The sequence below is a fragment of the Gasterosteus aculeatus genome, chromosome 21 (assembly GCF_964276395.1).
Source record: "Gasterosteus aculeatus chromosome 21, fGasAcu3.hap1.1, whole genome shotgun sequence".
Classification (NCBI taxonomy): domain Eukaryota; kingdom Metazoa; phylum Chordata; class Actinopteri; order Perciformes; family Gasterosteidae; genus Gasterosteus; species Gasterosteus aculeatus.
In genome coordinates, this window is record NC_135708.1 from 1,963,429 (window position 1) to 1,984,501 (window position 21,073).

At 44.6% G+C, this 21,073-nt stretch overlaps 2 protein-coding genes across 3 annotated transcripts in view; both read left to right on the top strand.

The window, feature by feature from the left end:
- The window catches only part of LOC144390308 (NLR family CARD domain-containing protein 3-like), a 242,478-nt gene extending 225,369 nt beyond the window's left edge, over nucleotides 1-17,109 (top strand). The window contains exon 6 of the mRNA XM_078096799.1: nucleotides 15,870-17,109. Within this exon, the coding sequence (XP_077952925.1) occupies nucleotides 15,870-16,462 (593 nt within the window). The 3' untranslated portion in view covers nucleotides 16,463-17,109. The remainder of the gene's footprint in view (nucleotides 1-15,869) is intronic.
- Nucleotides 1,224-13,250, top strand: LOC144390281 (protein NLRC3-like). 2 transcript variants are annotated; one of them, XM_078096763.1, is made up of 8 exons: nucleotides 1,224-1,556; nucleotides 1,645-1,752; nucleotides 2,128-2,241; nucleotides 5,270-5,348; nucleotides 5,499-5,709; nucleotides 5,867-7,670; nucleotides 7,761-7,934; nucleotides 8,291-13,250. In XM_078096763.1, the coding sequence occupies exons 1-8, from the start codon at nucleotides 1,468-1,470 to the stop codon at nucleotides 8,562-8,564; spliced, it is 2,853 nt and encodes a 950-aa protein (XP_077952889.1). In that variant the 5' UTR covers nucleotides 1,224-1,467; the 3' UTR covers nucleotides 8,565-13,250. The 2 variants fall into 2 exon arrangements, with proteins under 2 accessions (XP_077952889.1, XP_077952890.1); XM_078096764.1 differs by lacking the exons at nucleotides 1,224-1,556; nucleotides 1,645-1,752; nucleotides 2,128-2,241 and adding an exon at nucleotides 3,240-3,409.
- Nucleotides 17,110-21,073: the final 3,964 nt, after the last annotated feature.

Below are 21,073 nucleotides of genomic sequence, written 5' to 3' on the forward strand. Positions count from 1 at the left end.
CATAAGTCCCTATGACTGCCATGAACTGCACAGTAGGAAGCACTTGCTGATTTTTTAAATGATATTGCTTACATGCTATATATATATATATATATATATATATATATATATATATATATATATATATATAAAATCTTCTATTAATTATTCTGCTAGTATGATCACAAACATACATGCACAAAGGTGCAGAAAGACATAGATAAGTGTTTGTTAAACTTCTTTCCAATGTACAGAGAATTGAAATACGCAAACAAGGACACAATTCAAACCTGAAAACAATAGTTTTATTCATATAGGAATCCATGTGTTTATTAGATGATTTATTGGTTCAACTTTTCATAATCAGAGATTGGGCCAAAATATACTGGTGGGCTGTTCGATACATTTGCACTACAAGTTTTCAACAGCAGACGTCATCATAGAGTTTGAGATGCATTGAATGAATGAACCTTTTTACGATACGATTGGCTGGAAAGCTTCACTGGTTCAGAAAGCTGCACTTTGCCATCACTATTGTTTGGTACATTGACTTTATAAACCCTCTTGGCGACTTCTGGTCAAAAGCGACCAGCGACCTTATCTGGTTTTATTGGAGACTTCTGTGGTGTCTGACGTGGCGTGACGTCACTGAAGCAGGAAGCTGGCGGCTCGCAGCAGTCCAGCTGCAGTCAGAGGAGACACACGTCACGTGCAGGCTGAAATCAACGCGCGCATGCGCAAAGCCGCCGCCGATTCTGCAGCGTCTCTCCTCGTTGAGAAATTGCCAATACTGGTTCAATAAAGAGAGAAGAACTTTTCAATCGTTACTAATCACGATAACTACGTAATAAATACCACCCGGAACGTATTTTATCTCCCTAGAAGTTCGATTTATTTCGGACTCGGAAATACGGAAGATAATTTAGACTCCGCTAAAAGTCGGACGTCCCTGTTTGTTATGAGAGAGGAGTGAGCGGGTATCGAACGTACGACGTTTACACTTCGCTAAAGTTGGAAATATATTCACACATTCACACTTCCTGGTTTAATACTAATATAAAATATGTTGTATGGTTTGAGTATAAACAACCTTTTGTTTGGTTTTACAGGACTGATCTTTGCACCACACTTTTGGTTCCCTTCCACCTATACTTACTTATAATATTGATATTATAAAACTATACATATCTCGTGTTGTCATTCTGCATGGTGAGTTTTAGTAGCCTATATAGTGATTTAACATAAATAAGGTCCTGATGGGCCGCTGCCTCCTGCCAAAGGAAAGCGCTTAAAAGAAACACAACATTTATAGGATGAGAATTTAAAATGACGTCTCTTGACACGTTGTCTCAAGACAACAACACAAAGTGTCCCATGAGAGTTTTAGTGTTGAGGTGAATGAGCTCTGTGTGTTTGTCCTGATGAAGATAATAACGTGTGAGCTCTGCCAGCAGGTTGGTGTGAAGGTGTGAAGGTGTGGACTCTGCTATGAATCAGGCTGAGGACCCAGAGGACGGAGTCCCTCCCTCTGAAGCCCCTCTGTGTGGGGAACATGACAGCCAGACCAAAGCTCAGAGGTGAGAGGACCATCTCCAACTGTCCTCCACTCGTCTCCATGTCCCAACGTCTCTGACTCACTGACTCTGCTTCTACATGTGTGACCAGGATCCATCGGAGACCAGGACCTGGACCCAGCTGTGTGTCCATGAAGAGTAACTGGTCTATGAGTCCTCCTCTAGACTTCAAAGATGTTGGTCCCTCTGTAGATGCAAGGTGAGGGTCTCAGGCTGATGATGAGGTGTTTCTACCAGACTCTCTGGTGGAGGTTCTGGGTTTCTTGCTCCAGGGCCCTTCACCAGTGTCCAGTGAGGGAGGGAGAGCTCCATGGAGGACTTGGTGAGACCTGTTGGGACTAAACCAAACTGACTGGTGAAGAAAACAGTGAGCTGATAGACTGAGCGGTTGATTGTCAGTGGGACCAGCAGGACCAGTAGACCTAAACCACTACAGGGAGTCATGTGGTCCACATCCAGACCTCACGTCATGGAACTTTACCTTGTTTTGGTCTCTGTGAGGACGGACACCATGTGAGCTGATGCTTCATGATTAGATGATGATGTGATGATGTAATCTCAGTGTTTCTTTCAGTTCACATCAGCAGAGAGGAAAGTCTCCTGAACCCAGATGTTTGTCCATGAAGAGTGATCAGTCTATTGATCGATATATTGACTTCAACGATGGACGCCGTTCTTATGACCCAGAGTAAGTAGGGCCCTATAAAATCTGTTTCATTTTTCTCAAATTCCAGTTTAATTTTTCCCACAAATTCTCTTTGTTTTTTAATTTTTGAGAATTCGTTTTTTAACATTTTACGCAGAGACAGTGAATTAAGAACTGAAATGTAGACAATATATTCAGTTAAAACTGAAAACTTCCATACATAGAACCTTATTTCAGGCAAAAACATGCTGCATGATAAAAACATGGCAATATCTTTTCTTGTGTGTCCAAACAGAACAGTTATTCAAAAAAAAATTCAGGTTTATTGGTTTAAATTAAACAAAATACATGACTCAACAAAAAATGCCATTAGTTCTTTGTAAGATCAAACTAAGTAAGAATAGTCCTGTCAATATCTACTAACAAAGGTGCATAACAATTGCAACAGCCCGTGCAGTAAACAATAAAACATTTTGGAAATTCAACTTAACTTTGGTGTAAATATCAAAAACATTGTAAACTTCAATTCCAAGTGCAACTCGGAGCCTTAGCTTGCACAAACTCCTTGCTGATGAGGAAGCGCACCCATCTTCTCTTTCTAGCAGGCAGATCTCATCCATGTCACAATGGAGAATGATTTGCAGAGCTGCCAGGTCTCACCCACCAGCGTGATGACATGGCAGAGGCAGGTTACATGTACGCTGTTGGGCAACACTCCTCTCAGAGCCTCCTGTATTCCTTCAGACAGTGAGCAGCATTATCAGTCACCACGGCCCAGACATCATCACGCTCACATTATTGTGATTGACAGAGAATAGAATGGCTTTGGAAGTATTCGCATCTGTCCATGAAGACAACATCAATCAGAAAGTACTGTTGTCCAACGCCTACGATGAAAGATAGAAAATAATAATAACCATGATTAGTATTGTGTCACAACAAAAGGGTGAGATGCAGCTAGACATAGACAGACGCTTTATTTGCTTTAAATCTTAATTCACGATGTGAGAGTAGCTTTAATGTTGTGATCAATACATTTAATACATACATGTGTAACCAGGATCCATCAGAGACCAGGACCTGGAGCTGGACCTGATCCTGAACCTGGTCTGCAATCTGGACCTGGACCCAGATGTGTGTCCATGAAGAGCGATCAGTCTAATGATCAATGGATTAACTTCAAAGATGGACGCCGTTCTTATGACCCAGAGTAAGTTCTTAAACAGATGAAGAACTGTTCTGATCCTCAGTCATGAATTACATAAATGTTTGTTCATTGTTTAACGTGTTGTTTCCATGACGATCCATCATGACAGAACTCATTATCTTCATCTAACTCCAGGGTGTCAAACTCATCTTAGGTTTGGGTCAGATACTGTCCACTTTGATCTCAAGTGGGCCGGACCAGTAAAATCTTAGGCGATGGTCCGGTCGACGGGGGGCCGTCATTTCCAAGCGGGCGCTGCTGCCTGGAGGAACGCTGTGGTCTAAAAGGTCTAACACAGGGGAGCCCACACTTTATCAGCTCGCAAGCTACTTGTCATCAACGCTTCAATTCAAGTCATGGCGATCGCCCGAATAATAACAACGAGCAGCAGCGGTAACCAAGGGAACAACAGCGCTGCAGACCGGGAGCACAAAATGAATCCATGTAAAGAAACAAGCAACAATAAGTTACTGCAGACGTTCTTGGTCGTTACCTCACTCCGTAACTTGCACTGATGCATGCGTGTTGACCTGACGTGGTTCTTTCTTCAATGTTAGGTGATCTACCAGCACTGCGTTGGTGAAGGACCAGGGGCCTGATTTATAAACGTTGCGTACGCACAAAAGAAGGCGTACGCCGCTCTCCACGCAATAATTGGTATTTATAAAAAGCAAACTTGACGGAAAAATGCAAGCTCGGACCCACGCGTACGCACAAAAACGGGTGAAATGAGAACCGTCGGCAAATGCAAGAAACACGCAAACGTGTGTGAAAGTGTGTAAAACTAGACTGTTGTAAAAGAAATGATGGATGGTAATAAAACGCCATGATGCCGTCACAATGCGTAATGACGCTGATGGCTGATCTCGCGCTCTTAGAAGACGTGGCACATTGGAAGGATTGGCGCTGTAGTGCAGCGCACCATCGGCCTGTTTAAGGGCAGATGGCGCTGCCTCGACTGCACTGGAGGGAGGTTGTTGTTTACTCCTGAAAAGGTGTGAAACATCGTGTTGCATGTGCTGTGCTACATAATGTTGCTCAGCTTCCAAACGTGCCTCGACCCCCTGACGCCGATGTTGGCCCAGACCCTGTCCCCGATCCCCAACCACTGCCGCCAGTCTCTCATCAGGAGGGGACAGCTCCGGTGTCTCCTTTCCCCCCCGGGGAGACACACCTTGGCGATGGCGCCCTAAACACTTTTTTGCATCCACTTTGATGTCAGACCAGTTTTTCTTTATTTGGGTCCGAGGTCGTGAGGCTGCAGCGTTGCTCTGCAACCTTTTGCCCCTCAGGTGCCTTGTTGGCATCAGTGATGTCCACACTGTGTCCTCCAAAGAGCATCTTACTTCTGCTTCCCACCTCCCAATGATCATTTCCACTTCACACTGAGTGAAGTTACCTTTCTTCGTTTTCCTCTCAGTGTTTGTCATGATTTCGCAATCGATGAATATTAATTTGTGGCCGTTCCACAGACTATATATGGGCAACTTTGGGCGTGACACGAATCCGCAAAAGCTGCGCTGCATTTAGAAGTGATTGTGATTTATTAAGGGAAAACTGCGTAGGACGTTTTATAAGTCTGAATATTTCTGTGCGTACGCATGTCCTACGTTTCATCCGTACGCCACTTCTGGAGCAAATCCTACGCAAGCTTTTATAAATTTATGACCCACAGTAAGAACTAAAACCAGATGAAACTGATGACTGTCACTCAACTAATAAACTGTCCGTCATCATCGACAGTCTTCAGCATCTGGTTTTCATCATGATCAATCATGACAGAAGCCAATATCTTTAACTAATGTTTTATTGTTGTTTATGGTCCAAACACCATGTGAGAGGATGGTTCATGTTCCTCCACAGAGAGGACCAGGAGAGCTCAGAGGTTCCCACAGGTCCGTCTGCCCAGCAGCATCAAACACACCTGGACGCCATCTTCATGGTGTGTACATGAACTACTTTAACATCTCTCAGTTCACCATCATCTCCATGCTGCACTTTGTAGACCAGTGGATTGTCCGTCTGTCCAACATGGACCTGATGGTGGCTTCCATGTTCTAGTTGGTGTCATTCATAGAATGTTCTGTTCCAGCTGCTGGAGGAGAACATCCTCACTTTTGTGAAGAACGAGCTGAAGAAGATCCAGAAGTTTATGAGTTCAGATTACCCAGAATGCTTAGAGAAAGAGGATGAGGAGGTGCTGGATGAAGAGCAGAGGAGGAGCAGAGAGGCCTTTGTGAAGATCTCAGTGCACTTCCTGAGGAGAATGAAGCAGGAGGAGCTGGCTGAGCGTCTGCAGAGCAGTAAGAGGATTTCTCTACAGACTTACCATGCTGATACATGAGACCTTCACTGATGTCTCAAGAGACGGACAGAATATATTCATAGTCATTCTCTGAGGAAAGGACATGTTGAAATCTATTCTGTGACTCATGGATCTTCTTTGTTGTCTTCATTCAGAACTTCATGCTGCAGTTTGTCAGCGTGAACTCAAATCCAACCTGAAGAAGAAGTTCCAGTGTGTGTTTGAGGGGATCGCTAAAGCAGGGAACCCAACCCTTCTGAATGAGATATACACAGAGCTCTACGTCACAGAGGGAGGGACTGCAGAGGTCAATGAAGAACATGAGTTCAGACAGATTGAAACAGCATCCAAAAGACAAACCAGACCAGAAACAACCATCAGACAAGAAGACCTCCTCAAAGCCTCAGCTGGAGGAGAGGAATCAATCAGAACAGTGATGACTAAGGGAGTGGCTGGCATTGGGAAAACCGTCTTAACACAGAAGTTCACTCTGGACTGGGCTGAAGACAAAGACCACCAGGACATACAGTTCACATTTCCATTCACCTTCAGAGAGCTGAATGTGCTGAGAGAGAAGAAGTACAGCTTGGTGGGACTTGTTCATCACTTCTTCAGTGAAACCAGAGCAGCAGGAATCTGCAGGTTTGAAGAGTTCCAGGTTGTGTTCATCTTTGACGGTCTGGATGAGTGTCGATTTCCTCTGGACTTCCACAACAATGAGATCCTGACTGATGTCACAGAGTCGGCCTCAGTGGATGTGCTCCTCACAAACCTCATCAGGGGGAAGCTGCTTCCCTCTGCTCGCCTCTGGATAACCACACGACCTGCAGCAGCCAATCAGATCCCTCCTGAGTGTGTTGGCATGGTGACAGAGGTCAGAGGGTTCACTGACCCCCAGAAGGAGGAGTACTTCAGGAAGAGGTTCAGAGACAAGAAGCAGGCCAGAAGCATCATCTCTCACATCAAGACCTCACGTAGCCTCCACATCATGTGCCACATCCCAGTCTTCTGCTGGATCACTGCTACAGTTCTGGAGGAGGTGTTGAAGACCATAAAGAGAGGAAAGCTGCCCAAGACCCTGACTGAGATGTACATCCACTTCCTGGTGGTTCAGTCCAAAGTGAAGAAGGTCAAGTACGATGGAGGAGCTGAGACGGATCCACACTGGAGTCCAAAGAGCAGGAAGATGATCGAGTCTCTGGGAAAACTGGCCTTTGATCAGCTGCAGAAAGGCAACCTGATCTTCTATGAATCCGACCTGACAGAGTGTGGCATCGATATCAGAGCAGCCTCAGTGTACTCAGGAGTGTTCACTCAGATCTTTAGAGAGGAGAGAGGACTGTACCAGGACAATGTGTTCTGCTTCGTCCATCTGAGTGTTCAGGAGTTTCTGGCTGCTCTTCATGTCCAGCTGACCTTCTTCAGCTCTGGTGTCAATCTGCTGTCAGAAGAACAAAAAAACTCCCTGGTGTCTAAAGTCTTTAGAGTCAAACCTGAACCAAAGCATCTCTACCAGAGTGCTGTTGACAAGGCCTTACAGAGTCCTAATGGACACCTGGACTTGTTCCTCCGCTTCCTCCTGGGTCTTTCCCTAAAGACTAATCAGACTCTCCTACGAGGTCTGCTGACACAGACAGGAAGTCGCTCACAGACCAATCAGAGAACAGTCCAGTACATCAAGAAGAAGATCAGTAAGAATGTGTCTCCAGAGAAAAGCATCAATCTGTTCCACTGTCTGAATGAACTGAATGATGTTTCTCTAGTGGAGGAGATCCAACAGTCCCTTAGATCAGGACGTCTCTCCACAGAGGAACTGTCTCCTGCTCAGTGGTCAGCGCTGGTCTTCATCTTACTGTCATCAGAAGAAGATCTGGAGGTGTTTGACCTGAAGAAATTCTCTGCTTCAGAGGAAGCTCTTCTGAGGCTGCTGCCAGTGGTCAAAGCCTCCAACAAAGTTCTGTAAGTACAGAGAGAGTTAATTCATACATCAGAACTTAAATATGCTGCCATCTTTTATACTTACTGCTTCTTCTTCATCCTTCTCTTCAGACTAAGTGGCTGTAACCTCTCAGAGAGAAGCTGTGACGCTCTGTCCTCAGTCCTCAGCTCCCAGTCCTCTAGTCTGAGAGAGCTGGACCTGAGTAACAACCACCTGCAGGATTCAGGAGTGAAGCTGCTTTCTGCTGGACTGGAGAGTCCACACTGTGAACTGGAGACTCTCAGGTCAGGATTTAATTAAAGTCCACTTGGTGTCTTTATTTACATCCATGGTATATTTCTGACTTTCATAAGATTCTTTCTGCTTGCATGATTTAAATCAAATATGTATTTTCCAACTATTTCCAATAAAATGTGTTTATTTTCAATATAATGTAAATATTTGACATTATAGAGTTAGTAGTAATGTTATCAGAGTGTTGATGTACATTAGTGGGTGTTTAGTTGTGACTGGAAACCAGTCAGTAACCATGTTAATGTGACCCCTCTGTACCTGATAGTATCTCAGTACTGCAGTGACCTTCCAGCCCTGACAGCTCCCTCAGATCATGTGACATGTGTCTTATTCTGTGTGTCTGCAGGCTGTCAGGCTGTCTGATCACAGAGGAAGGCTGTGCTTCTCTGGCCTCAGCTCTGAGCTCCAACCCCTCCCATCTGAGAGAGCTGGACCTGAGCTACAATCATCCAGGAGACTCAGGAGTGAAGCTGCTGTCTGCTGGACTGGAGGACCCTCACTGGAGACTGGAGACTCTCAGGTATGAAGAGGCTGCAGCCACAGACCATCAGTCTGGTAGAGGAGGTAGAGCTGGAAACCTTTTCTCTGTCCCACTGTCAGCCTGGTTAATAAGACCCTGACACACCAAGCTGACCTCAAACTACCAGAGACTCATCAAACTGTTTGTGTCCCACATGAGACCATCAACACAGACAGAAGTAGTGAGGAACAGTAGCCAGGATGAGCCTGAACAGGGAGGAAGGTGATGAAAACCTTGTTTCTCTGGAGCTTTGTCTCCACGTTATAAGAGAGGACAGTGTCTCCTGACACGTTGATGGCATCATGGTGGGTTGATATGAGTCAACGTGGTCACGCTGCAGGTTTGTGGGCTCTTAACAACTGAAAACAACACTTGGATGTTTAGATGCTGGTACCCTGCCTCCAGTGTGTGTTTGTCCTTTAGTCCAGACATTATTATTAAGAGACAAACAGTCAGAGAAACAATCTGTTCAAAGCGTCTTGATGGATCATCACAGGAGGAACGTTTGGTGTTTTAAAGGAGTTCAGCTTCACCTGCTTTTGGTGCTTTGCACTGAGAGACGGTTCCCTGGATGATAAGAGTGGACTTGTTGAAGCTACAGGTGACAGTCGGCCACAGACGCTCAGTGAAGAACCAACAGCTGATGGTGGACCTGGAATTAGTATCAACTATATCGTAGAAATGAACAGAACATACCAAAAAAACCCTATCCAGATAAATGTTGCCATCCGGATGGAGTGAATGTGATTGTTGTTGGATGAGAAGTGTTGGGAGCGGCTAGGGGGTCATATTAGGTTACTAGCAAATGAGGAACTAACTTATGGACATTAATAGAATTAATAATAATCACTAAGATACTCCTCAGAATGAATAAATAACGGGGCACCACCCTGAGCTAACAGGGACCAATAACCAATACTATGAATCAAGTCTCATAATTGTTATTCACTCCTTGAGAGTGAAGATGTTGGAAGGAGTTAAGTTCGAGCACTGGCAATGTATGTCAACGGTCACCACCATATAAATGCACAAGTAAACACAGGAAAACGGTTCTTTAATGTATAACAGGGTTTATTAACTCACAGGAACACCGATCAAGATCACCTATAACTGCAACCAACAATCCCCATAACACTTATTTTAAACCTACTCACTAAACAAGCAATCAAAACCAGAGTGTGTGTGTGTGTGTGTGTGTGTGTGTGTGTGTGTGTGTGTGTGTGTGTGTGTGTGTGTGTGTGTGTGTGAGCACAGAGGGGGGTGAGAGAGAGAGAGGGGGGGGAGACGAGGGGGGTGCAGGGAAGGAACGGCGGTGCGGTTGCGCGCAACAACAAGCGGAGTGCCGGTTATCACACTAGGGGGCGAGCGAGAGCAGCGGGGCGGAAGTGAGACCGTTAAATCAAACCACCGAGGAAGACGGGAACGTTAAACAGTGTAATACGACTACTGGACGCGAGGGGCGAGTGAGAGCGAAATGCAGGAAGTGTTCCACGTATTAAAGCAGGGGGGGCCAAACTTTTTTCACTGAGGGCCACAGACAGAAAAATATGCGAAAGGTTGAGCCGCTCACTAAAGTTAAGGTATATCACCTCTAGTGTATTAACAGTAATACAAATCAATCAATCAAATGTAGGTCAATTATGCTTGATAATTTATTATACTTACAGAAAAAACTGCATAAATCACATCTTTCTACGTATGGGTTTTCATTTATCTATTTTCAAATAAAATCAATCAAATGTAGGTAAATTATGCTTGAAAATTGAATAAACTTAAAGAAAAAAAACCTGCATAAATCACATCTCTCCATTGATGGGTTTTCATTTTTTTTACAAAAAGGGTTGGCAGCTCATCCTCAGATTGCTTCTTCGTCAGGATGGGGACCCCCTTCACAGCCCTGTATAAAGAGGGAAGGCTTTATTTAACCTACTTATGCAAATCATTCATCAGCTAACGTGTTTTAGAAAATGTTATCAACTTTAATTGACTGCATTTATTAAGTAATTGGGCTTTTGAACACATGAATACTGTGTAATATATTTGAACTCGCCTACAATGGGAACAGTGTTGCACTTAATGGGAGCAGTGATGCTGCTCTGGACTGAAGGACGGCTGGCAGGTCACGAGTAAGTTTGCTGGTTGAGATGTGAAGGACATCACAGAGATGGCTGTCGCTCATTTTGGTTCTCAATCTGCTTTTGTTCAGAGTTCACAGAGAAAATGTTTGCTCGCATATGTATGTTGTGCCAAACAGACTGGTCATTCTTTTTGCGTGGCGTCGCATCAGAGGAAACTTGGCCTTTTCCAAGCTCCGGTAGAAGTCGGGTAGGGAGAGGAGCTGCATCTCGATGAGTTCTAATTGCAGACTCTCTTCCACTTCTTCTGCATCCAGCAGGAAGGGAGTTGAGAACAGCTTGATTTCTTTCTCAATGACAGAAACATCTTGGAAGCGCTGATTGAATTGTGTCATAAGAGTTGTGATCACAGAAACATATTTCCCCTTTTTAGCAGAGAGGTCGGCCTTTGGATGAGCACGTTTGATTTCGGACAGCGTAGGGAAGTGCGCATGGTTGAAGTTGCGTAGTTGTGTCTCAAAAAGACGAAGCTTCGCACAGAAAGTTGTGGTACAAGCTGGTCTTTGCCTTGTAGGCTCTTGTTCAGTGAGTTCAGATGAGCAGTAAGATCAACTAGAAAGGCAATAAGGGAATAAAACCGCTTCAGCACGGAGCCGCGACTAAGCCAGCGCACGTCACAATGATAGAGTACGTCCCCGTATTCAGCATCGACATCAGATAGGAAAGCTTAATTCTCTGTGGTAGAGCCCTCGTGCTCAAATTATGTTGAGTTTTCACAACTGTGGTCATCACATCGCCAAGCTGGACTGTCTTGGCACAGAGAGCTTCTTGGTGGATGATACAGGGCAATTTTACAGCCTCGCCTCCACTCTCTGGCACCTTGGCGCACACCATAGATGCCATTCCTTTGCGCTCGCCTGTCATAGCGGGAGCCCCGTCCGTTGCAACTCCACACAGCTCGTCCCATTTAAGTTCCATCTTGTCAACTGCACCTGACGCGGCTTCAAAAATGTCCTCACCCTTTGTTGTGCCCTTTAGACTCCGAAGATCAAGCAGCTCCTCCGTGATGCAAAAGTTATCGTCAACTCCCCGCAAAGAAATGAACAGTTGTGCGGCGTCTGTTGCATCTTTCATCACTTGCAATGGAGTAAAAGTCAAAAGCACAAGCTTTATGTGACACTTGATTCTGTATGTTAGCTGACAAGTCTTCCATTCGACGCACAATTGTGTTTGTGGACATGCTCACGTTGTTGAATTCCTGCATCTTTTCCGGGCACATTATTCCAGCGACTTTAATGAGGCACTGTTTAACCAAGTCACCGTCTGAGAAAGCTTTCCCGCGGCGCGCTATGAGTTGAGCTACCTCATAGCTAGCTATTGTAGCGTTTTCTTGTGTGTTGTTAGCAGGGTAAAAGTACTGTTGTTGAGCCTGCAGGTTAGCTGCCATGTGCTGGACTTTGTCCTCTCGCTCAGCAGCAGTGTAGGACGTGAAGGTCGGATGCTTGGTTTCGTAGTGTCGTCGTACATTGGACTCTTTCATCACTGCAACCGTTTCATTGCAAATCAAACAGACACACTTCTCCTTGACTTCTTTGAAGAAATATTCATTTTCCCAACGTGTTTGAAATGTTCTGCATTCACTTGCTATCTTGCGTTTCTTTGGTTCTGCCATTTTGTCGTCGTGGAAATTTTTTATTTAAACATTTTTTTTGTGGAAAAGCTGCATTAGGACTGCAGCTAGTGAGTAGCTCCACCTACTGGTCAAACTAAGAACTACAATACAGTCAAGTGCAAGTTTCATGTGTGGGCCACATTCCATTCTATTTTTATAATTTGCTGGGCCAATAAAAAATGGATCCCGGGCCGCAGTTGGCCCGCGGGCCGTACTTTGGACACCCCTGTATTAAAGCAACGAGGAACACGACAGTCGCACTGCTATGGCAACGCTATCTGTTGCTAGGGACTACGGCTTGGACGAAGGAGGGGGGGGATACTTAGACGCGGCGCGAGGAGATTCTGTCCCGCGACCAGCGGAACGTAGATCAGCAACGTGAATCAGGATGGTCGGATCCATGTGTGTGCAGTTACAGAACCAACGATGTGGCTGGCGATACGAAATGAAACCACAGGCAAACGGATCTCATGGCGGAGACCCGGGAAAAGAAAAGAAAATAAGGAACTATTCTGACCATGAGACATCATTCAACAGCGTAACACAGTCGGCGCTTTCACTCTCTTACAGCAAACGTATCACAGCATCAGATCAACAGGGGACATTACGACATTTGCAGGTACACATTCAAACATAAATCAAAGGTAGCGGATTCGTTGATCCGGACTCTATCGTACCACGTTATGACTGAACAAATCAAATAAACATCAAGTTCATATCAACACGCTAAATTAGTCTGCCCAGAAAACCAGTGTTACTGTTTGATGGGCGTTGGTCATCAGCTTCCAGCTGACTGAGGACAGTTGAGCTCCGCGTAGGGAAACTCAGTGGATGAAGGCGATTTCGGCCGTGGGGTCCGAACTTCTCGTTGGGAACAGAGGCGGCGGGGGGTCAGAGAGCAGCTGTCTCTCCGGTCCTCTGGAGTCAACAGGAATGAAATCAAAAGGGAAAAGGAAGCGGGACGTAGTGGAGCGCGAGTCTTGAGTTCGTCCAGCGAGATTAAGACTGAAACTTGGGAATTGGAGGGAAAGAAAAGAAACCAAACAACGTTGTGTTGTCTCGATCTGTCACTAACGGGACGTCAGGCGAAAGAGATCGATCCTTTGGCACAATCTCTTCTTATGAACTTGAGGTCCATAAATAAATGTCACTGTCCTCGGCCAATGGGAGCGCTCGGTGTTCTTTGGTACATCCTCTTTTTATGGCCAAGGGGGTCTGGAGAGCTGCAGGGGTCCTGTTATCAGCCCCTGGCATCAGGCCACGGGGGACCCCTATATGTTTGTGTCCTTCCTTTGTCCTCAGTGAAGAAACACGTGGTGAGGTTCATTAGCAGGGTGGAGGCCCAACAGAAGTATGAACATTTAGCATCCAGACACCCGATTGGTTTTCTCCGCCATGCGCCTGCAGATCAGAGCGACGGCGGGTGTGAAAAGTGGTCGGTGGAAGGATCCTTTGTCAGAAGCCACAAGCCGATCTCAGTTGGTATTTAGCGACATGGACCCTCCTCCTCCTCCTCATGCAGATTCCATGTAACGTTACATGAGGACCTTCATGACCATGAGTTTGTTGTTTTCTACCTTTATGGAGAATCTGCCACAACACAGCGACTTGCAAGTAGCGCAGCGCCTTAAATAAAGTCACGTGTGTCTTTATGCGGCTTTAGAAATGAACACAAAGGGATTCTGTATTTGCTCATAAAGTCTGAAAAACGGCTTATTTGGCCGATGTTTTGATAAGCGACCGAAGCCAGTTCAGTGTTTCCATCATTATAACAGGGGTGCCCCCCCATGAAGTAGTACAACGGGGAGACACTGCAGTCCACCCGATCAATGGGACAACGTGGACGTCCTCCGACTCGCCTCATTCAGCCTCACTGGAAAATGGCTTCTGCTTTTATGTGTTACAGTTGTGTGATAAAGTGTTTGCTGCCTTCCTGATTCCTCATTTCTTTCATGTTCAGGCATGAAAATCCCTCACCTTATTTTGGGGGGGAAGGTATGGCAGCAAATCACTGCCAAAATTCCAGAGCGCAAATCAGGTTGATGCGTAAATCAAACATCCGCGAGCAAATAAATAAATAAATATCTCTGGTGAGACGGACTTTTGAACGTGACCTTCGTTGCTCTCGAGGAGAATCTCTGCTCGCGCTCGAAGGAGTTTTCTACGCGCTCGCTGTTGTTCTTTCTGACAGTAAGGGGGCGGAGCCAGTCACATGGTCTCTACACCTGATTGGTTACAAACCCCGTCTTTGGATTGGCTGGAGTGATGCATTCACACAACTATAGAAGCCCATTTCCGCACTGAAGAAAGGGGATAGAAAGTCTAAATTATGAGATAAAACGTTGTGAAAACACAAACGCCACCTTTATGTAACCGTAGTGGAGCGTCGATGACAACCAGCTACAAGCATCATTTACCATCATTACCGGCACATTAAGACCGATGCGTCCAGCTGAAGACATTCAGTCACTTGAATATCCAGAAGAATATGGAAGAGATTCCACTGACAAGTGCTACAGGCGGAATATGTGGGGGGGCGGTTACAGGCCAGTGACTTTCTATTCAGAATGTTGGTCCCTGGGACAAAACCAGCTGAAAACCCCTAGAGGGGAAACATCCTTCTCACCTTTTTCACCCGTGACCCGTTTTCATGCCTGCATGTCACACTTAAATGTTTCAGATCATCAAACTAATGTAAATATTAGACACAGATAACGCAAGTAAACACAAAATGCAGTTTTTATCATTAAGGGGAGAAAAGAATCCAAACCTAAATGGCCCTGTGTGAAAAAGTGATGAAAACATAAATGAAGTGAGGTTCATCACATCTTTGGAAAGCCCAGTTCCATTTCTCCAGCCACAGCCGTTCTCAATCTAGAAATCACTTAAATAGGAGCTGCCTGACAAAGTGAAGTAGACCACAAGATCCTCACAAGCGAGACATCAGGCTGCGATCCAAAGACATTCAGGAACAAATGAGGAACAAAGTCATTGAGATCCATCAGTGTGGAAAAGGTGACAAAGCCATTTGTAAAGTTTTGGGACTCCAGCGAACCACAGGGAGAGACATTGTCCACAAATGGGGACAACATGGAAACATGCACATTGTGTGAATACTGAATGGTCTGTATCTGCTTTATCTTTATGAAACAGTTTAATGTGAATGTTCCTTTGCACACGTCCCATGAAGCTTGATCTGTAGCATGACGTCATTTCTCCCGTTTGAATTCACATCTGGTGAAAGTACAGTGACGGGTCCATTTCTTATTTGTTATCCATTCATCTTCTTCATGAATATATTCCAGCACCTCGTCGCTGTGTGACGCCTGACTGACAGTCTGTGGTCGTCTGTAAGTAGTGGTAGAAGAAGAAGAGGTGCTCCATGTGGACATGAAGGACAAAGCTGTGTGTGAGAGTGATGTAATGTCCATGTCTCCATGCTGCTCTGACCCCCCTCCTCCTTTCAGGGTGGAGCCTGATGGAGTCCGATGGTTGAGACCAGGTCTGAGGAAGTGTAAGTGTGCTTTGATTCATGGAGATTCAACCATCTTCACACTGTGACATCACTCATTCACCTCTGTGATGTCATCATCAACGTGTCAGTAGATGAACACATGATTAATAACTGCAGCTGTATTGTGTCTTGTTCTCTCATCAGATTCCTGTCAACTCACAATCGACACAAACACAGTAAACAAACAACTCAAACTGTCTGACAACAACAGGAAGGTGACATATGTGGAGGAGGATCAGTCACATCCTGATCATCCAGACAGATTTGACTACTGGGCTCAGCTGCTGTGTAGTCCTGGTCTGACTGGTCGCTGTTACTGGGAGGTCGAGTGGAGAGGAAGAGTTGATGTATCAGCGAGTTACAGAGGAATCAGGAGGAAAGGAAACAGTTATGACTGTTTGTTTGGATACAAGGATCAGTCCTGGAGTCTGAGATGCTTTAATGGAGGTTACTCTGTCCGTCACAATAAGACAGTAACACGCACCACCTCCTACTCCTCCTCCTCCTCCTCCTCTGGTAGAGTAGCAGTGTATGTGGACTGTCCTGCTGGCTCTCTGTCCTTCTACAGAGTCTCCTCTGACACACTGATCCACCTCCACACCTTCAGCACCAAATTCACTGAACCTCTTTATCCTGGGTTCAGTTTCAGGTCTTATGGTTCCTCGGTGTCTCTGTGTCCTCTTCAGGAGGGAGAGTCTCCTCCTGGTGGAGAACCTTCCTCTCTGCTCACCACATAGTTCAGTCTGTACAGCTGATGGTGGTTCATGTGGGTGTAGATGCAGGTGGAGCAGGTGAGGGGTACCTGAGCTGGTCTGGACTCTGGGGGGTCCACAGCTCTCTGGGACTCAGATGGAAGTGTGAAAGAGCTCAGCTTAATGCTGCTGTGCTCCTTCAATCAATAGATGATCATTTAGATATTGGCTCCTAATTAGGCTTTAATCTTCATCTTTATGTGTTCAAGAAGACATTTTATAAGACGCTCTTTCATCTGTCCCCCCATATGAGACAAATGTGTCCTTATGTGTGTGTGCGCTTCATCAGCAATAATAAAAACAAGGTGAAGAAGGAAAATATGAATGTGTAATTCTTTTTGAGCCCATTTTAACTTCAAATCTTTCTAAATCTGTTGAGTGAAATCAAATCTAATTTCACATAATCAGGTTTGTTTTGAACAAGAAGCTTTTTAATGGTTCAGCAAACCTCTCAAGGAAATATTGAATATGCGTTACTTGTGTTTTTATTCCCTATAATGTCATTTACAACATTTACTCCATGTGTTACTTTAACAGAAATAGAATTGTTTGGCTCTAATGTTAATAAATGACTTTTATTGGAAACAACTGTACATGTTTAAACAGGCCATCAAATAAAGATGCTTTCAACACGCTGTATTATTTCTTTTGACATGAAATACTCTGATCCTTTTTAAAGATGCTGTACTGTTGACTTTTGTACTATTTCCTCCATAATATCTGTATTTATTCTACAGCCCTGTTGCTGTGTCAATAGCACAGAGGAAACATTGGTGGTGCAGCATGTTGAAGAAGGAAGTGAGTAAATAAAGAAATGAGTAATGAATAAGTTGCTTTATTAACCTTATTAACCTTCACGCAGAGCCGTCTCACAACAACACAAACTACTGAGCTCGCTACTTCAGGTGCAACTTGAAGCTTTCATTCTGCACCAAATATCACACTTAAGTCACCAACAAAAACACACAAAGCACAAGCACACATTTGATAACAGGGTGGAGTTTATCTCCTCACAAAGTGGAGTATTGAAAGTGTTAAACGGGATTTCCCGCCAAAATAAAAGACAAACAGCAGCAGCATTGCCACTAAATGCAATAAAACACGCGTTGTGCAGCGTGGACAGAAAGAGGAACGGCTTTAACTTTCCATCTCTTAATAACATGGTTATTGTAGCTGAAAGAAATGATTACAATAAAGTACATCCTCATTCTGCTCTAAAGCAGGTGTGTCAAACTCATCGTAGGTCACTTTGATCTCCAGCCATGTCCAGGGCTGATATGAAGGTCCAAGGTGATTCTATGTGGACGTTTCTCCAGGTTTCATGGCTCGGCTTGACCTCCTCACGCACAAACGCATGAGGACCGTCACCGACTACTTCCTGGCTCCCTGATGGGAAGCTTCCGGATGCTGGTTTGCAACGTTCTTGAAGAGTTAAAGGTAACTGACCTTTAAAGGCCGACTAACCTGTGAGATCCATCTCTCATGGATATGTAGGTTTGTGCATCCTGCTGCTCCTTCACTGCACTATATTCTGTAGTGATGCTTTTACACTGATTATCCAACTTGATGTAATGCCTTTGGTACATCTGCTCATCCAGATGTGCAATGGCAGGGAAAGGCCAATCTATGGATGTAAACCAAAGTCGGTGTCTGGTGAGGCTGTGGTACAGAACTTCAGCCTGTGCATCACGGCTCAGCTAACCGGCTCTCTGCTGTTTCCTGTCAATAAGCATCCAAACTGAAAGAACTCATTCCCCATGTGGGCCTGAGTTCCACAGTGAGTCCGTGCATCTGAAGCTCAGTCAATCAGCAAGTGTGACATGTGGGGAACAAAGAAGTTAGTGACAATACTACAGGCAGCCTGAATGTAGAACTTCTGGATGATCCTCCTTCCTCCAGCACATGAAGCAGCTGCAGAGTTACAAACATGAGTGTGAAAGGAAGGCCACACGTGTGCCTGTTTGCTGTGAAGGAGAGATGTTCAGGCCAGGAGATAACGTACAATATGGGGATTCTTGTTGGCCGTGGCGCTCAATGGTGCCTTTATGTTCCCTTTTATTCCCCATATGTGGGTTTTTACAAGTTAACCGGCCCTTAAAGTCCCAGTAAAAGTGAAGCAGAGCCATTTGACCTTCTGGATTTAGCTGCTCCAACAGCAGAAGATGCTTTGGGTGCATTTTGTGTCAATCATGTGAGTTAGAAAGTATTCTTCTTTCACACAGCGAGACGCTACATGTGGCTCATTGGGAGAATACAGTAGTACACGACTGTCTCACATTCACTTTATACTTCTCCACACTGGAGGACAAACACAAGCTGATGGCGTGTTTCTACCCGTCAGAGGACACTTCTGTCTTTTCAGGGTGTCTGAGAAAAAGTCAAAAATCTCAAAGCTTCTCCTGGCAATGGAGAAAGGATCTCTTGGAAGAAGGAAAATCTCTTGAGGAGATTGAGATTGAAGGCATCTACCAGATTTATGAACTTTATTGGTTATTTTAAAAATGGTTACAAAGAGAATTACAGGAAGATAAATTCAACAACCAAGCAGTGTGACGGGGTGAGTGTGCTCATCAAACATGCTTTTCTTTAGATGAAGTGGAACCAGACGTCCAAGAGTTGGAGACGAATTGGAGATGATGAAGATCGAGACGATGACGACGATGATGTTGATGAAGATGGAAATGGTGAAACGTCTCATCCTGTCCATGGATTAAGAGCTATGTAATGAACATGTGGTCTTCTAGTGTCCATTAGTACAACATGTGAGATTGGACTCTGGAGCATACATACCAGACCATACTGGAGAAGATGGTGCTTCTCTGTCAAGCCATTGTTGGTAACATCAGAATAATGAAGTGAATTCTTATTCAGCTCCACCATGAGATGTTTTGTTGAGGGACACATGAGTGAAGGGCGACAGGGAGAAAGACCAGGCCATGTCCATCTCTGAGACCTGGTATGCCGTTAAAGACCACGGCACCAACTACTGCAACATCTACGAGCTCATCCAAGGTACTACAGAGTTATTAGTATTATGCTCAGAGGAAATCACATCACATTCATACATGGACTGATGGAGGTTGTTTAGGAGAAACACCTCATGTCCCATTTTACAAAAGAAACATTAAACAATAATGTTAATAATAAATCAATGTGAATGAATGAGAGTGGTGATTAGCAGCATTAACCACACAGTCTGATGATCCTCATTCCGCCGTCTCCTTTGTTGAACAGGAAGTGGTCTAACCCAAGCCAGAGGTCACAGAGAGGTCACCAGTGACTTCATGTGTCCCCAACGCTCCTCTGCTAACTGATATTCAGCTTATACATCAACATGCTGCTTGTTACTGTTGTATTTGGGAGTTTGTTCTGTTTCCATTGAGGAATAGACCCCTTCAATGTTTGTAATCATCCGGTAGAACGGGTAGGTGGGCGCGCAGCCTGGGGTCAGAAAACGTTGCGTGCTTAACGTTAATAGACCAGGGTTTGCGACCACAGGAATTGAGGAATGAACGGGGACAGAAGCGGTAACATCAAATTCAAACCATAAAAATATGGATCAACCGGACACTTTCTCAACGTATTTTAATGGTCTCGGACACTGATGGCAGAACAGTGGGTGCCGTGGATGAAGGAAATACACAGTTCCATAGAGCGGGAAATCCCGGCAGATGTCCGAGTACGGCACACTATTCTCGGACACTCATTTGAATTTATTCTAGTGTACAGAAAATTGTTCACACAATCCTGGCTTTGGAGTTTAATCTAACAGAAAGGGGTGATAAAGGATGACTTTACCTGATATGAAGTGAACACTGCAAACACGAGCTTCTTTGATCGTAGCATTGTCCCAGTCTGCCCGTTTAAAGCCACAGACGTCGTCTATTTTTTTGAAAAGGATGAGATCCTGCAGGAACCCTAAAAAACTTGAGTCCACAACTGGTGCGATTTGCCGTCCACGACGCAACAAGTCGGCATTTTGAAGAGAAAATGTTTCGTTTACACACGATCGCTGGAAGTTCACGGAACTTTCTGACCCCGACATTCGCACTACGCACTTCAAATATTCCTGTGACGTCATCCGTGAAGGGGTCTATAAATACCTAATGAATATACTGTATAACTGTACCCAATATGCTCTATGTTGTCTTCGCTACGGTGTAGCAACCGCGGCTATTCAACTAGCTAAACTCTTCCTCCAAATGACGCGTTGAGTCGTAGTAGCTTCTCAAGCTGTTTACTGTGGCTCTTTATATCATGTCACAGACAGAAGAGTGAAAACTGTAACAAACACCAGGTACACAATAGTTTAGTCCTACGTAAACATATGTCAATAAAACGTTTTTAATTACAGTCATCAAATCCCCTTTTACTGTAAATATGCATCTTAACTTTTACATTACAGTTAAAACAATGAAATGATCAACTTACAACGTTGCTTCTGCAGCATTTACGATGTGGATTGCCATGGATGACGAAAGCATGTTGGCTAATTCTACCATCTTTCTCTAACCACTAACAGGAAACTAACCCCGGAACTCCTACGGCATGAAACCATTTCAAAATAAAAGCTTGTACAAAATAAAAGCCTAATGC

Coding starts and splice junctions, on each gene's coding strand:
- LOC144390281 (XM_078096763.1), top strand. CDS start 1,468: ATGAATCAGGCTGAGGACCCAGAGGACGGAGTCCCTCCCTCTGAAGCC. Junction 1,557..1,644: donor AGCCAGACCAAAGCTCAGAG/GTGAGAGGACCA, acceptor ATGTGTGACCAG/GATCCATCGGAGACCAGGAC. Junction 7,935..8,290: donor TGTGAACTGGAGACTCTCAG/GTCAGGATTTAA, acceptor GTGTGTCTGCAG/GCTGTCAGGCTGTCTGATCA.